The sequence below is a fragment of the Ischnura elegans genome, chromosome 3 (genome assembly GCF_921293095.1).
Source record: "Ischnura elegans chromosome 3, ioIscEleg1.1, whole genome shotgun sequence".
NCBI classification, from domain to species: Eukaryota; Metazoa; Arthropoda; class Insecta; order Odonata; family Coenagrionidae; genus Ischnura; species Ischnura elegans.
Window position 1 is genome coordinate 102,167,941 of NC_060248.1, and position 18,882 is coordinate 102,186,822.

The window sequence follows — 18,882 nt, forward strand, 5'->3', positions numbered from 1 at the left end:
GCCACTTATAATCCTATTAATAATCATAATTCTTGCAATTTATTAGGACTCGACTAGCGTAAAATTATTGCTTATTTCTTCACTTTCATATTATTAGACCAAGTGTATTTAACATTTGTATAAGTCATTATCTCATTATTTGTGGGGAATCAAACCTAATGTTATCTCTTTATAACATGTGTTTTCTGTGTAATTGTGTGCCTTAGGGTTCCGGGTTCCGTCCTTCCCATAGGACTACTACATATGACTGCATTACTATTTTTCTTAATCATACCTTTCCTTCAATCCAACATAGCTTTTCCATTTGATATTCCTCCATTTTCATCATCCTTTTTCATGGAACATCTAACTGTTAGCACATTATATTTTCATGTAACACACCAGGTAGGACGCCTTCAAGCTAGCTTATGGTCCAGGGTGGACTATTACCCACCTATGATCTTAAGTATAATATCGTTTTCTTCTGAATCCCTTTAAAATCAATTCCGCATAGCATTCCAGTTTTTCTGAGGGAGGAAATATGTAAACCTTTCACTGCATTTTGTATCATATATGATACATTACACTCATTGTCGGTTATTTCTGAAGGGCACAATTCTTCCTCTCTAACGCATAGTGTATCAGATATGATACAACCCGTCGTTATACTATGTGGTTCTCGAAGCATTTAATAGGCGCGAAGGGTTATCAGCTTCTAATTATGTTGAAGGAAGGCAGCTCCCCGCATGAGAAACGAGTAAGATGATTTACCCGAGTGATATCTATATATGTCATTAGTAAAGGTACGGGCGCGAATGAGAAGTTTTCGATGAGTATGTGAAATTGAAGCCTTTTGTGGAAAATATCAAAATCTGTGATACAAATCCATCTAAAGTAAACGCTGTGTATAACCATAAAGTATCATATGTAACACATATTTAAATTTTCCTCAAAAATTTAAAAAATAACAAAAAGATATTAAAATGTTGTAATTGAAGATTTTCTGGATATATTTTATACAGAAAATTTTTTTGCACGCATTTATAAATTCATTCAGTTAAGATTCAAGCTTTTTCGCCCATTCGCTAATTTATTCAAATTCGCAAATTTCACAATTGAGAGTGCAATATTAACCATTTTCACGGGACTGCTTTCTCTCAATTAGCATTTACTGCAATATCAATTTTAGTATCGACTATTCTTTTGTTAGCCCATATAGAATTTTTGTCGTTTTTCTCTCTTAATCTTCATTTTTAAAGAGGAAAAAAATTTAAAATGCAAGTTATGTGAAATCGTTTTTTTATATTAAATCATAATCGGATATCACTTATTTATATTCAAAATTACACGGACATGATTATTATCATTCAAACGCGTAATTAATTGCAAGCGCGTAATCTCACTGAAACTGATAGCTAGTCCAAAGTAGAAAATGTATTTTATAATTGGGAACGTATATATTTTACGCCTGAGTTTACTTTGCCAATAAATTTAGGCTTTATTAAGTAGTTGACCAAATTCTGCCTTTTTTGAAGCGGTTTGGAACGCGAAGATCTTACCTTATTTTCATTTACTCGATAGAAAAGCTCCGTCTAGGAATGTTTGGCCACGGACTTCGTTTAGCCACCGAACAGTGATGAAGTGCATTTCAAGCGGAGAATAGTGGATTAAGAGCTGATCCCTGCCTCGTAATCAGCGTATCAATGATTGAAGGCCACTAGAATTCAGCATCATGATGCCCAATGTGACAAGTACAGCAATTTAAATGCTCCCTCTGAGCCGCATTGACGTGAATTGGCACTCCATATATCAACCACCGCCCGACATCGAACATATGTCTTTACTAAATACCAGACTATGTCGGTCAGGCCATCAGTCACTGCTCCACATCATTCCCCTGGCTGTTCACCCTCTGTGAAGTTGTACCTGTCTTCAGTATGCTTCCATTTTATCTCTTCCTCTAATTGTTAAATTTCGTTCTCTTCTATGTGCATTTATGAAATTTTGAAAGAATGCAGAATAAAATACTGAAATGAGAGATGGGTAATTAACATTATTTAGAATAGGATGCTCACTAGTCATTATATGTATTAAGAATGGGTCCAACCCGCAATTTTCACGAATACGAATCCAAAATCAAATATTTCTGGAAGTTTTATCAAATACCGAAATCATATTCAAAAAAATCATTGAGTGTTGAAAATTTACCGGCTGCATGCATGATAATCACTTTCAGGAGGACATGTTTCACGAGCAATTATCAGGTAGCTGAGCAATGCCACTCCCAGTTCCCATATATACCCACAGGAAGCGCTCGTTCGTTGCTGGCGTAGAACGCGAGAAAAACAATTTCAGAAAGTCCGTGAACGTTTTCAAAATCCCGAAACCGGGAAACGCAGGTAAGCCCAAATGTAAACAATAGTGAATTCGAAGTTGTAATATTTTCTATTTAGAGTGAGCTATTGCGCTACCAGATTCTAATTACCGAAAGGACGATTGGTAGCATTAATTTACAAGTCATTCGCAGTGTAAGTGTAAGATAAGGGTATTATTTATAATCCTTTGTGTTCTAGTTTGAATCGTATCGAATCCGCATTCGAATCCTAGAATCTTGGGGAATCGATGGATTTGGGCTAGGGATTGGCAGATATTATGACCCATCCCTAAAAATACATGTATAATTTCGTATTTTTTTCTAATTAATTTGCAATATTTGCATTTTTCATGGTTGCTAAAGCATATGGTATCGTCTCCTCCAAAATTTTTGCGATTACTTAATACTTATTTTATAGTTATAATCAGCCCATTAAAATTCTATTTTAAAATATATTGTTAGACTAATACAAATGATTTATCTTCTAGGTATAGTCTTCTCGAAGAAGGACTCGGTGACGAAATGATGGAGGATCTATCTCAGGATTCCATGAAGGGAGCCGGTGAGTATCTCATCAACCGGTGGACTGTAATAATGTATTCATTTTGTTAGCTTTAATCTAAGCAGTCAAGGATGGAAAGCGAACACTTTCTGGAAGCTCCCGCTTGGCCGGAAGAAGGAAAACTGTTCAGCCCTGTTTACCGACGCTAATGTTGATTGACACCTTGGTCAAACATCAACGTCCCAACCAGGGAGGCCCGCGCAAGCAAATCAAGGCGGTGCGGCCGTCTGACCACGGGATGGCTTTTTAGCGAGCCAACGGGCTGTATGGGGGGATCAAAGTGCGTGCCAAGTACTTCCCGCAACTCGTGCCGGGTTTCCTACTTTTTGCCCGCTTGGGTGCTTGCATAAATGGCGCCGACTCATGGCCTCACCCCCTGGATGGGGTGAGAGTGTTGGCCAACCGGTTAATTGATGGCGCCGTAACTTTTAACCGCTTCCCCACAAAGTGGCGTCCGACAGTCTTCCCGAAGGCCACTTCGCTCCGTCGCATCCATTCGTGGGGACAGGGATGAGTATCGCGCCTGACGCGTCTCAGACTTCGGAAAACAAGCAGTCACGTGGCCTTGTTGTTGAAACAGCCCACCGCTCCGAGTGTCCTTTGCCGTATCCGCCCTTGTTTACGAATTTACCGCTAACTTCGTCCCGTAAATTCAACGTTCTACTTTCCCCTATACGTGGGGCCCTTGCGAAAGTCGAGCAGAGTATGTGGGAGGGAACGATGAGTCAATTTTTGCTGTAAAGTTTCGGATATATTCTTTTAAGTTCGTTAACCTGGAAAATATTTGCCGTCGATGCAATCTGAAAAATATGATACGCCTTGAACATGCAAAAATTTTGAGTACCTACTTTCGCCATCAAACTAGTCACAATTCATGGCTGATTATACAATGAACTTGTACGCGATATTCACTCAAAGTTCTCTTAATTAGACGACTAGTTTCATACAACCGGAGGTGTGCATACATTTCGCACTTCAATTAACTGACAATGGTTTGCAAATGATATATCATTATCATTTACTATTATTTCCTTGATAATGGCAAATGATTCTTATGCAGAAACCATGGCCAACATTAGGAAATCGTGAGATGAAAAATTTTACATTCTTTTCTTTTTATTCCTTTGCACAAACTGATTCTGTACCACCACAATCAAAAATAATATACGCGCACTTAGATTTATAAGTTAATCTTTGGGGTGATTAACTTCTGGTAGCCGTAAGTTAATTTTTTTTCAAAATTCTCGGATAATACTTAATCATGCTTCAGTTAAAGCCTCAGTAAATTGAGAAAATAGTGCAAAAAATGGGGATAATGTAGGTAAGCGTAAAAACGATAAAAAAGTTCCCCGGTTTCGCACTGCGGCAAAGACAATTTTTTTATCCACTTTAATATTTTCCCGTTCAGAGAATTTCTACTTTACTAAAGCGCTGAAATAAACTTCCTGTAGCCGTGGTAATTATTTAATCGCTTCCTTTCGGTGCTCATCTTTCATTCGGTACGTTGAAAATTGAGTGAGATATTAAAATAAATATATAGAGCTTAGAGTTACCCAGGAAACAATCATTCGAAAGAGTATTTGGGATAATAAGGGCTTACAATCCCTAAGTTTGTGTCCCTTTCTAATTTTCCCATTTGGTACTCTTCATAGCTATGCATTTCACTCGAATTAATCGTAAATATTTGCTAGAGTGAGTTGTTTATATTAATAATTAGAGCTGAATGTTTTCCGGGAAACGACTCGAACGCCTGTTTGGGTTAATCGTAACAGAAATTAACGCCAACATTTTTAGTTTTATTCCCACAGATATTTTTCTTCAGAGTGAAGGCAAGTTTTGGCCTCCAAAAATAAAGTGGTTCAGATCGATTGTTGACGAGTTCACTCCGTGGAAATTCATTGCGATTAGATAGGAACAGCTGCAGTATTTTCCTCTCTATTTAATTTAATCAACATATTTCAACGTTTACACCTCATTATCAACGAGACAGCTCTTTATAACGACGCTTAAACATTGAAACCGGTAGATTGAATTAAATAGTGTGGAAACTTACTACAGCCGACTCTACCTTATTGAGAAAGTGGTTGTTTACATGAAAGCGTAGGTATATCTGCTTAGTTGACTCCACTTCAGACAGACTCACTTGGACTGTTCATTTGAAGCCCGCACAGTCGGAGAGGTCAACCTCGCGAGGAGGGCCGCGGTGAAAGATGGTTTAGGTATGCGCACCCTATTCAGAATGCATTAGACCGCTCCGAGGAGGTCCTTCGGATGAGTGGGAGGAGGGCTCGCGAACTTCCTGTGACGCCGCATTCGGGCACTGGGCATCAGCGGCTATATATCCTGGCATAAAGGGACGCGTGCAGCGGTTATATATTACACGAAGATGGCTGGATGGCCAGGGAAGGTGGGGGGGAAAGGCTAAGGTCCGCTTGATGGGACTGGGGATGGAGCCAGCCGGGGAACTCCTCCCCTAACCGTGGGGAGCTTGGAGATTTTGGGAACGGTGATGAGGTGGGATGGGTCGCGGCGGTTAATGGCGGGTCGTAAGCTATCGTGGAAGTTATGCACGAGCCCCCAGCGGATGGACGGGGCGGGGGATGATTGTGGCTGTGGTAGCGGTAAGGAGTTGGCACTCTCCACCCCCCAACCCACGATAAGGGAGGGTCTCAGGCAGGTAGGCACTCCCCAAACCCCAGGGGATGCTACTTTGTGCTCGGCTCTCCAGTTTATCCAAAGTTTCTCTCATCTGATGGGTTAAGAGATGCTTTATTCCATTCTTCTTTCCCAATAAACCGGTCAGATAGCGGGAGAGTCTGGGTTATTGCTAGCCCTTTTCCTTCAGTTGCGTGGGAAATTACGGGGAAAGTGACCTTTCGGCTCTATCTATTCGCCACATTAGAGAGAGTGATCCAGAGGTAGTTTGAGAGATATGGATGGGTCATCTTCCGCATTGTATATTCTCCATGTGAATTGCGATGGTCGATTTGCAAACCGAAGTTTTTTGGTCGGAGTAATACACCGACTTGGATTTGTATGATTCCTTTCCATCTTCATGCCACTCCGTAAATCGCCTTTGAAGGCTTATGATGAGAAGTGTGAGGACAAAAGCCGTTCACCTGTAAGGGACTACTAAAAAAAATTGGCGCGTTTGCAAGAGATTTGATCGCCAGAGCTCGACGTGGCATTTATGTAAGTCCTTCACTGCTCTAGGGAACATCGAATTTTTGTAACTATGCATTCGAACTTTTGTATGTAACTATGCAAAATAATTATCTTATTTCATCGCTTTTGACGGATAAGGCAATAAATGGCTGTTCTTTATTTTATATTATAATCATACAAAAGTGAAATAAAGGCCTTCGGTTGTCAGGAATTGTGTACTTTTGTAATTCGAAGTCGACTTCCGATCATGCTTATTAATGTCCCATCATTCGATGATAACCGCTGACTGGCAATGAAATTTTAAAATCTGAAACAAAGTAGTACATGTCTGCCAGTGACATGGAAAAGCACCATCGCATTAAGCAAAATCGATTGTGATGCCTTTCATTGATCAAACCTTGAAATAAGCTCACAGGCGATTTTTCTGTGGTGAAAAACGGCAGACACTCAATCCTATGGTAGATTGGGCATTAATTGAGTTGCCCGACCACGAATCAAGGAGGGTCACGTGGGTGGTGACGGGAATGGAATTCTTGTTTGATTAATGGATTCGAAGATTTTTTTATTCGTTTTGCTCTCAAGAAAAGTCTAACAACAGTCAAACGGGTTGGTACTGCGAGTGGATTTTTGGTACTTTTGAGGCGCTTACCGCTTGGTGTCGTAATGCGGATAGAATTTAACTCAATATTATTCGACTCTGCCGGGATTTTTACCCAAAATCTTATGTTGCAAAGCTGGTACTCTGGCAGCCTCACGAGCTAAATCCCTCATCTAGGTAGGTCTTCGAAAATCCCTCCCTTCTTATCCTGGCGCAAACATACAGATTTTTTTTTAGAATTGAGTGCTTTATTTCCGATCCCTCGGCTCGGAATGTCACTCGCAAGTATTTGGAGGGTGGGTTGTGTTGCTCCATTTCCTCCCAGCCGCCTCCGACCGCATTCCTTCCGACGAAACGATGAGATCTCTTCGTTCAACTGTCTCCTCGGAGCGGATTATACTCCATCGCAGCCGTCGCCCGCTAGATTTGAAGCGGATTATATTATTCGTGCTGATTCCCGTACGCCTCCGGAGGCGTCCAAACTTTCGACGTAAATATGAAAATCGGTTGTGATGCAGGCATGAACCTTCGATTGGATAACTTCTTCCATTCAGTGATCAAAGCCAGAGGTAGTTTGCATTTGCTCAAGTATTAGCATTCTCGAATATTTCATGCGAATTGATTATGCATGATGGACGCATAGAAACTGCTTCCGACGTCCGCTATGAAATTATCTGTTATTAAATAAAACACTCATGTTTGTTCGAGACGTGCTAAAAAGAAATATGTATTTATCGACGATAGAAAAATGAAGAGTGGTAAGTAGTGAGGTAGTATCGAAGTGGGTAGAGGGCTTGGATTCTGATCATAGGTTTTCGGGTTCCAGCCCTGGGTTAAGCTTTCAGACACCCCCAAAAATAAAACCTCGAACTGGGAGATGGCTCTGGGAGGAGGGATGGCTGAGTGTGTGTGTGAAAATTTACTGACCTATGGCTTAGTATTGGTATCCGTTTTCGAAATTAGTATCTTCTTCAATCGGTATTTACTCAAACTTATATCCCTTCACTTATACCTTATTTTTTAGACCGAATAAGGTTTATTCTTTTCGACACTCAAACCATAGCCCATTATAGTCTTAACTGCACATATCAAATGTTGATTTTCCATTTAATATCAAAAACTTATCCATAGCTAGTTAAAACATAAAAGATAAATCCAGTGATACCGCTATCTGAAAATTTATCCGTGAAGTCTGATCACTGGAACTAGAAATAAAAAGAGAAACTAAAATCATCATATTTCGTTTTTTCTTTTATATCATTTCAGTTCTTTGCTTAGAAACCAACCATTTTTTTCGTTTATTATTATTGCATGGCACTTAAATGGGCTATATTTGTTTTATAAAAATATAAACTGCTAATTTTGAAGTCATGAATTCCAATTGGCCATTTTTAGGCATACTATTCATTGCGGATATATTTACGATGGTTATAAATCCAATTACAGTTATTAATAAGCCTCTTAGATTGACGACACATACGCGCCCGACCGATCGCTCCTGATTGGGGTCAGACATGTCTTGGAGCTCTACTTCATAAGCCTATTAGAGGATATTTTTTCCGTTTCCACAGCTAATGATCGCCAAAAATGATCCACGGATTCTACGCAGAAATATTTTTCACCACCGCAATTTTCTTCGGATCTAATTCAATCCGTCTCTTAAACCTTTTCTCTCTCTCTTTACGAGAGACTGCCATTTCAGCGAGGTGATTTTTTTATAATAATAATCCATGCAATTTCTTATCGGGAAGGATGAAGGGAAAAATAAAACTTCGCGACAGAAATTCAATTTACTTCAGCACGTGGTATAAGTCGACCCACTCTCCAACCCCTTCCCCCTCCGCACCGAAAGCTAAGTAGGTACGATCTGGTGCAATAATCGTTTTGCGCCAGCCCGTGGATTCCCATCACGGGATGAACCAAGCGTAGCATTTAATTTAAGGGACGCTTCCATCATATTAAATCGTAACGATTTCTGTGGCCGTCCATTAATCCGATAATCCTCCCGTAACGCTCGCCGCGTGTGTTCACCGCAGTGAATCCGAATTTTGACGCCGCGCTTCTGATCACGTAGAGTCGGGCACGTAGCGTGCAAGTTTCTGCGGCCTGTGAGAAAATATTTGTCCGTTGGGTTATTTGTTGGAAAGGTGGCTGATAGCTGATGTAATTTGTCCCGCTAGTGTAGGTGATGAGATTGCTGGTGTAATGATCAATTGAAGAGTAGGATAAAGGGGTGAGAATCTCACCGTTAGCGATACGCTACTCTGAACAACGAATTCTTTATATTCCCCGCTTTTACCCTGTTCTTAGCAACGAACACTAATCAGTCTCCGGTTAACTTAGCAGTTAACCACTGTCATTGATTCTAGTCCTATGCGCACAAGTGAGTACTTAAGTTTCTTTTACGATGTTTCTCCTCTTGCCGTACTCTGAACTAAGACCCGTAGTATAGGCTATTCGTGTAAAGGACGCCCTACGCCAACCTAACTCATTTATTAGCTTGCGACGATAACCATGGATATCAACCATTTTTTTAAGGAGTCTCATTAAAAACTAAATTAACGTGATCCCCTGGGCTATCAAGACGGTTTCTTAAGGAATGCCTGGAGGATTCTTTTTCCTGTCTCGCGTAAGCCACACCACACTCTCATTAAAAATATTTCCAACTTTGAGGACAGTGATGACGGATAAGAAAATTCTCTAGTGCGATGCAACATACGGAAACGTCTTACGAAGAAGAGGAAAACGGATGGACATTTCGAGCACCCACGTGATAAAGCGGGAAGAAGATACTTATCCGTTCCCGGGATTAAGCCCCCCACTCGTGTTAAGAATTAATCGCACTCTACTCCCCTCATCTTTGAAGAGAGCCTTTAAGCCCTCCCACTTTTTATGGACTCGGTGCATGTGAGAAGCTGCCCACCTTTCGCGAAGCACTTTCGTGTCTTCCTCATCTTCCCGGCTCCTTCCTTTCTCCCCACACCCCTCCAGCTGTTCCTTCCCTTTCCCTACCAAGCACCATAACTACCCCTCCTACTCCCCTCCCCTCATACTCCTTTCGACAGAGGTGTCCACCCACTCCCCTGAGTGTGATGTCGCCTTCCTCTATCCTTCCGCTTTTTAATTCGTCGCCACGCTACAGTCATTTCTTTCTCTTTCTAACTCCTCATACTCATTCTTACTATGCTTCTCTTATACATTCCTTACCAGTGGCTTAACTATGGGGGGGATAAGGCGATAGATCCTCCCCAAAGCCTCAGACAAATATAAAAATAATTAAAAACCATTGTTTAGTTTTGACATATAATAACTGCATTTCAAATTTTTTTCCGGAAACCCTGTTGCCTGGGGGGAAGGAGTAGATAGAGTGGGGAGATGGAGTGGGTGGGAAAGCTATCCCATCCACCCCCACCCCCCAAAGCATATGGCTAGTTACGCCACTGTTCCTCACTTATGTGCTCTCAAAAAAAAGGAATGAAAAGAAAAACAAATTAAAATTTGTTTTAAAAAAATACGCTTTTTCCAAGCACAGTATAAAATGCACTAAAATGTAATGAAAAGACTTTTAATTGTTTGAGGAATAGACCGTTGGTACTGATTTGGCTTATTAGAGAGGAGTGTGGAAGAGCCTGATAAGCGAGTAAGCCTGGAGGAGTAGACTGACACCCAGGGTCATGCGCCATGAGGGAAGGGTAGGGATGCAATGGTGGACAGCAACCCGGCGTCGGCATTAGCCAACTCCGAACGAAAGGCGCCAAGGGTACCAAGGCTTAACGTCCCACCCGACGGACGGGGTGCTGTGCTTGAAGTATCCTTCACTAAGCTCTCGGGCGGGTGTAGGGTAGCGTCTGAAAAATCTCTACCCGTTACGGGAATAAAACCCGGGCCCACGTGTGGGAAGCCCACAATCCAGCCATTTCACAAACTCGATCCCCACGATATTAACTGATTGCGAGATTTGGTTCACTTTGAGGATATTTTAAGCCATACATTATCAAAGTAAATATGAGTATTAGCTTTCAGTACTGCGTATCTTAGTATCGACACCATAAGAGCTTGGAGCAAAAATTCCAGCAAGACATCTAATACTGAATGTCTCGTATCCAGATTCAGTCAGCCCTTTTCCTTCAATTTTCAACGCCCTGGCCAAGTTCTTTTAAAAAGGCATATTATTTTCTCTGCATTAATCGAATTTAAGCGACCCAACATGCAACGGCGCCGCTGTCGGTGTTGCATTAGCATCAGCGTCACGGTTTGTTCCATTAGACGTTCTCGGTGGGTGTTAGGAAGTCAGTCATTAGTCCACGTTTCCCTGAATTATTCTCTTTATCTCTATACTGAGTCGGTATGAGAAGATCTTACAGCGTCCCTTTATGAGAATCATATAATTTTTTTAATACTTTAAGTAATAAGGACTAGAATTTTCTCGTCATCAGTGGAAGTTGTTTCGATTGTAGGTCCACGCTAATTTAAAAAATATAGATTTTCCAGCTGCATAGTCCTTTTTTGTATGAAAACAAGAGGTGCATTCTTGACACGATATATTTTTGATAAAAAGTCGTTTTTCATATGACTTACAATGAGAATAATCACACAGAGTAGTAATTGGGCCACAGATTTTAGACTATCGCGGCGAATACGCAAGCCTATCTACTTATAGCCTATCCATTTACCATATTTTCCGTGGTATATTTAAGGGTGCGGCGGCATTAGTGGCGGTGGCTTCATGAGGCAGACGAGGAAGGAAAATTCACCTGAACTGGGTATCCAGTTTACACTATATAGAATGGTAATTTTTTCCGACCCCCACTACTACTGGAATTTTTAACCCCACTAAGCTCCCCCCTTGTCCCTATCCTGGATACGCCACTGTTTGCAAGTAAATGTAAATTTTGCTCGTTTACTACACATCTTCATCATAAAAATGCTCCATGCGTGACATTTTACTTATTATAGGAGTGCGAATTTTAATTTTTCAATTGCTTCCAAAGGACTGTCTCATCGCCACAATATCCACGGCTCTTTCTTATCTATACTATCGAATTTCCTAACCTACCGCACTAAGCGAGTTGTTCTTGACGGAGCGCCTTCTCCAAAGATCCTTATCCTTTCAGGCGTCCCCCAAGGCAGCGTTCTCGGACCTCTTCTCTTTTCCCTCTTCATTGACGATATTACAAGCTGTGCACTTTCTAACGCATGCGAAATTCTCCTCTTTGCAGACGACTGCAAAATATTCAGAAGGGTTGAGAATACTTCTGACTCTATCAGTCTTTGCAGTCTTCCCTTCACTCCCTCGAGGCCTGGTACCTTCAGTGGCAACTCAATATTAATACAAGCAAATCAAAATACATACCTTTTTCTTTAAAACGCAGCCTCACTCCTTATAAATACACTATTTTTAATGAAATTGTTCCCATAGATTCCTCCAACTGGGTGTTACTTTCGACCCCAAAGTAACTTTTCTTCCGCACCTCAGCAAAATGAAATCAAAGCCATGTCAGTCGTGGGAGTTCTTTATCGACTCACTACTGTTACCGATCCAATCGCCATGAGAACTATTTTCACCGGTTGCGTTCTTCCAGTCCTCGAGTACTGCTCCGTTATTTACTCCACTGCCTGTCCCTCCAACCTTAAAATTCTTGAATGCCCTGTTAATTTCTTTATTTCAGTAGTCCAACACCGTGTTCCTCACCTCCGTAATTCTTCTCGCTCTGAAGTAATGTCTGCCCTATCACTGGTCCCACTATCCTCCCGGGGGAATTTCCATGATATTTCTTTCATTTACAATGCCTTAAATGGCAAGTTCCGATCCTCAGAAATACTGCCTTTCTTTTCACTCCACATTCCCACCCGCTCCTTCCGTAATAACCACCTAGTACACCAACCTAAATTCCGTCTTTCTCTCTCTCAGTGGTCACTTTTTACAGACGCCCTATCTCTTTCAATACCATTTCGACTACTCACCCTTCCCTGGATCTTCAACGCCCATCAGATCATTCAAGAGGCAGCTTCGAAAAGCCATCTTCTGAATCCCTTTTTTCTTTTTTATATCCTTTTTATAGTTTTTTTATAGTTTATATTTGTTAAAGCTGCAGATTTTTAGTTGCCTATTCAATTTAAAGACCGTTTTGGCTGTTTTTGAATGATTCAATAAATAAATAGATAAAAATAAATAAATTATATGTCATATTGTTAAGAGTTTTTTGCCCCGAAAAAAATAACCTGATTTTGAAAATGTATCTGTGATGTATTTTTCTATGCGCCCGTAAAACAAGACACCCTTCATCCAATCCGAGTTCTTCTTTATCCATTGCATTTCTAATGACGTCGTTTAAATTATGAAAATATTCATGTTATACGACTGCCTTTCGTTGAATCTGGAATTAGCTACATTAGCTTCCTAAATATCTTTAAAATTTTAGGAACGCTAGACACTTGGAAATGATTCCAACTCTTTTGCATTCTTGGGTGAATCATACACTGTAACTAATCAATTTTGATGTGTTCACCGGGATTTCGCTGTTATTGGTAATGACAGAGTGTTTTACCTACTGAAAGTTGAAATAATCTCAAGAAATCTTGCAGTCCCTCCCAATGGAGATGAGGTTAAAATTGAGATAAGGGAGAGAAATGTCTTTCCTAGAAACGTAGAAAGACGTGAACTTCATGAAAAATCGTCGGATAGTCTGGCGGAATTCTTTATAAGCAATATTCCGGCATGAAACCTTTTCAGATGATGGTGAATATGATCTCGCCGAATCAGGTCGGAAGAGCTCGCATGCCGACGGAAACTGAAAGAATGCATGCAATTTTAATGCATTCACGACAAGTTTCCTCGTATGCGAAGGTATCGTAAGAGACTCCTTTCGTAAAATATTCTTGTAATTTACAAATAGAGTAAAGTAATGACTACTGAGTTGGCGACATCATTTCATATTCTGTTCCATTCAACTATTTTCAGTAAGTCAAAATACCTAAAAAGCGTTAGGTTTCTACCTGTAGCCGTTGAAAAGTTTAAAAAAATTAGTTTACTAATAAGTGTTAACATTAGTTTCCAGTAGAATATAGTTGATATAGTCTTTATTACCCCAGTATTTGTCCGATTTTTCTACGTGAATGTATTAGATGGAAGTTTTGGGTAGGTTGCATTTGAGAAGATGTGACACATTAACCTTACCCCCCATGAAGTCATCGAACGCGAAGTAATCTGAGAATATTGTCCCTATCCTAACCCCTTATGCGTCTTAACTATTAAATAACTATGGCTCTTTGAATGAGAACGACAGATGATCCTTATACAAATATATATGTAATATTATGGAAATAGATTATATATTTTAATAAAAAAACACATTTGTATCAATGGGAATGGGAGGGAAAATGCTGGAACACACTGATCTACTGTGATAATAGATTGCTAGGTTGCTTCGCCTTAATAGACATGGGTCGATTGATAACTATTGGAACTGCAACTTACGACTTTGGTCTCGATATGTGTGAAGAATTATAAATCGTTTTCCTTATATGTACCCTCACTTTTATTCTCTGTTTGAACCTTTAGTATCCCTATTGCTGTGGTATTTCATTTTTTATTTGATTAAAAACGTTTAAGAACGTATTACCGCCTATTCTAGATTTGTTTTTTTTTTCTAAGCTTGAATTTCATATCATTTATTTTTAGAAGATAACTGTTTATGAAGACGTCTTGTCTTTAGGCTAGGAATCTCAAAGAAATTGAGCCGCATTACGTAATAATGTCTATAACTGCACCCAATTTATACTCCTTATTTGTGCTTTAATTTGCTTAGTAATTTAGTAACTGCTTTAATTTGTCGTATTCTCACTTCCATTTTCGGGATTGGTACAATTTTCTGTCACTTTGACCTTTTGCATTTTTACATTAAACATGTGTTTCTTCTCATAGAACTTTTTTTTTGAATTCTTTAGCTCGGGAAACAATGATGAAGCCACTTCTCTCGATTTCTTCGTAATTTATATTGCTGAAAGTTTCCTTTATTATTGTAGACCTTTGATAGATAGTTTCAGAACAATAGGTAAACACTTTTTTCTTGCATTTCTCACCTAGGCACTTTTGGGAATTTGACCCCTTGAGCACTATGATATAAGTGTATTCCCTCTTTACTCCGAATGAGAACAAAATCCCCTCCATCGAGGTAATCCAAAGACTCGACTTTTTTCTTTCCGAGTACTCGGGGAGCTGAACGTGAAAATCACGTAATATGTGGCCATGGATCAAATATTTGTCTCCCAAATGGTTCTCTGGAGCTGTAGTATTGGATGTAGAAGCTTTCCTGGGGCAAAATATAATTTCTTCTGTCTTCTCTGCGCCGTGCGACCTCAAGACGGCTTCCGCGCGGTGCTCTGCTGTCAAGATTGATTTAGCCGGCTAGTGGTTTGCCATAGTCGTGGCGCAGCGTTTTTCAGGAACGAGTCTCTTTTTTTTCATGTCTCACGAACATTTCTCATTTTTTTATTTTTAGGAGGACAAATTAAATAGAAATGGAAGATCGGTTAGGCTAGTGAAATATAAATTTTTTTCGTTTTTTTTTTGTCATATAATCTTTCAATTTTTCTTTATCACTGGTTTAAGATTCCTAGTGGCCATCAATTATTTCTTCTAAGAAGGAATTGCTCCTAGACATGGATTGCATATCGTTTGGGAGGCTCGTGGGAGCATTTTTCATATTTCCCACGGGCGTGTCGAGCGATTTGACTATCGCTTGAACGCAGGAAAATCTCAAGTGGAGTGTCGCTCGATTCCACACGATTTGGTGAACTCATCTCGTAAATACCTCGTCATTGATAGTAATAAATATGAGATTAATCTGACTCGAGAATTTTTCCAGTGTTCTCTTTCATTCGTTCTCTTTTCATTCGTGTGAATCTCATTTCATTAAAATGCAATCACGAAATCATCAAAGTCACAGTTACGGATGTCTGAAGAACTGGATTGAGAGTTTTCAGTGGTTTTGGAATTGCAGAAACCTCAATTCCTTCACTCGACAGTCACGATGAACCGCGAGAGCATATTTTCCTCTATCACAAACCTATGAAATACGTTTCACGATAATGTGGATCTCGGATAGTGCTGTGTTCTGTGCAGTGTCATGGAAAATAAAGCAATTTTAGATCGATTCCGCCTCTCGATGAGTTTTTTCTCGAGAAAGTTCTTTATGGTTGGAAGAATGCATTTTATGTGCCCAAAGCATTTTGATACTTAATTGCAAAATTAATGAAGAACGTAGCGTAATCATGACTTTAAAGTATATACTATATGCATTCCGATTTTAACACCTATGCAGCATTGAACAATAAAAAGTAAATAACTTTTAATCAGCACTAGTCTCAATGTTTTTATTCGTTAATATAGACCCTGAGCTAAGGGTTAAATACATATTGTAGGTATTCCTTTTTTTGGTATATGCGAATGAGCATTGCTACAAGGCTAAGCGCTCCGCTAATTGATTTATAATTATAGTATTACTATACATATTTACAATTAAGCAGTCTATTTCCATCTCGCATTAATTGGGCTAAAATTCAATAACAATGCGTATTACGGAAATATGTCGATCGCATTCGATAGCAAACAAGACAAAACAGGCAGCCCTTTGTGGACTGCCATATTACGACTCCATAAATCCCAGAGTCGTGATTTTCCGCGTAAACACGTGCTTGCGGATATTTGGAAATGTTTCCGAAGCTTTCGGTTGTAAAGAATTGTGAATTTCCCCGGGGTCGGCAGTAAAATGTGGTTAGTGTCATAAATGCTCTGAGACTTCCCGTCGAATTGCAAGCGATCGGACCCGAAGTTGACCTAAAAAGTGATCCATAAAGAATAATACGGAAACTCTTCCCCTAGCTCGGGCTTGTACGAAATATGGCGATGTTTACCGTATACATCTGTGTTGCACTAATACGTAAGCCACAGCTGCTTCATCCATTTTTGTAGAAGTTTTCTGAATGTCAAAATAGAACTTATATTGCGCAGACGTCTGCAATACCCGATATCACTGCAGGAATATCAAGGAGGGTAAATCACTATAAGATGGTACTTCAAAAGATATCCTACTTATTTCTGGTGGTTTCGAAAATCCTTGGTCATATATATATATATATATTAGAATCATCGAAACAATATTCATTTGAAAGAGATTTTAACGTTGAATAGATATGCTATCTTTAGGAGTCAATGGATATGAACTGATCTTATCTGTATTTCTTAGGGAAGACTCGATTTCTTGGAAATGGGCCAAAAGGAAATCTGCCTTCGTATCTTTAGGTAATCTGTAAAGGAAGGGGGAAATCGATGCGGCTAAGAGAGGATTTTTCCTAATTATAAAGGGTATTTCAGGGAGCAAGAAAAAAATCAAAAAATGATATATGATTTATATTAAATAGGTAGGAATCAAAATGAGCCTTATCTCTTGTTCAGTTTTAAGGAAATAAATACAAAGGCCGGAGGAAAAATGCCTTAGTTTTTTTGGGTTTTTGTTGTTTTCAGCGTCAAAAGTTATAATTTTTTCCTCGTGTATGCCCGATACTTATATCGCAGTAATTCGCATTTGCTTTGAAATTGGAAGAGAAATGCAGTATGCCCTGAACCATACGAACGAAAACTCAGATATCTCCTTTTTTTACTTATTGAATGACCAAGGAGGGACTTAATGTACAGTTCGGTTATAGATCTTTCTCTGATAAGTCTTATAACTATTGATATACGTATTAAATTATCCGTATGAAAAATGGGTAATGATGACAAAGTAAATATCCAGGAATGGAGGCATTTGATTTATTTTTGTATTAAATATTCAATATCAGATTGCAGTATCTATATTTAAATCTCTATAAATATTTATATATTCCCAAGAATAGCCTGCTTTGCCTCTTGGATATGAATTAATGAATACCTGGATCGCATTTATGAGAAAAGTTTAATAAGATCTTTCGAAGCCTACAAAGCGACAAATTCGCAAATGGCTGTGTAAAATATTTAGGTAGGTATTCCAGTCTTGGGAAGTGCCCATGTAGCATTGCAGTAGGTCTGGTCCTCATTTTATATTAACTTTACTAAAACATAACGAAAAAAATGCATAGGTACATCTGCGGAATTCCTTTTCGATGGAGAATTGCATTAACCCTCGGGGCGTCCAAAAACTATTCTCATTCAAAATGTTTTCAGGTTGAGTTACTATTGAAAGTTTTTTTATATCATAATAGGTCAGTGAGATACACCCATACATTTTCTCTCTCTATCTCCTTTACTGTTTCCCATGGAAAGTAATACTTTAACTACAGACTCTGAAATTTATCTGATAAGCATTTCTAAATTTTTTAACTATTGAATACCTATTCGGCTTTGTTCAAATAGGCTTTATTCAAAATTGCTATATATCCTAAATATATTTTTAAAGGCCTGAAACATTTAACTCTGCTGACATGATCGGAGAAACTGGGGCATTGTTGCATCTTGTGTCATGATTTTCTGGGGAATTGGTAACTTCTTCCTTTAAGGAAAAATATAATTTCAGCCGTATATAAGAAAGAATTGGATACATTTTCGTGACGAATGTGTTAGCTTCGTCCTTATGTAGAAATTTTATTATGAATGATCTATGTATTCAATTCCTTATTTGAAATACGAGTTATGCTGTTGTTGTCAGTAGAATGGCCTGGCACTCAAAAGTTTCATTTTTTACCTCTTGTTCATACTAGTTTAGTCTTATTCTTCGTGATTAACTTTATAATGTCTGCCATAATGATTAAATACACTCAAAAACTGAAAGTTGGAAAAAATATAGTTTCTATCAAAGTTATGATGCTTATTAGTGAAATAATTTTAAAGTAGTATTGAAATCATGACGACCATGTAACCTGCAGACACTCAAAGAAACGGTCACACGTCATTAGCTGGTGAGGATTGGGTTAAAATATGTGTCCGCTTTGTTCATCGTAGACTTTTATGCATCTCATGCCTGAATACGTCACGTGGAGTTATTGCTCTAACGAGACTAGGAAAAGAGGCCGTGAATGGCCTCCACATTGGAAACCTGAGTAGTCCCTTTGGGCACCTTCATCCATGCACTCCATCCTCCTGATATCGAGAATGACGGAAGGGAGGAAGGCCGTGCTGTTCCTCTCTACGGAATGCGTGATTTCACATTCTGAAGACCCCAGTGCAGG

General features: G+C 39.3%; 1 protein-coding gene across 1 annotated transcript in view; it reads left to right on the forward strand.

Annotated features, from left to right (window-relative positions):
- The window catches only part of LOC124155236, a 553,184-nt gene that overhangs the window by 491,744 nt on the left and 42,558 nt on the right, over positions 1-18,882 (forward strand). The window contains exon 7 of the mRNA XM_046528953.1: positions 2,842-2,915. Coding sequence (XP_046384909.1) covers positions 2,842-2,915 — 74 coding nt within the window. The remainder of the gene's footprint in view (positions 1-2,841; positions 2,916-18,882) is intronic.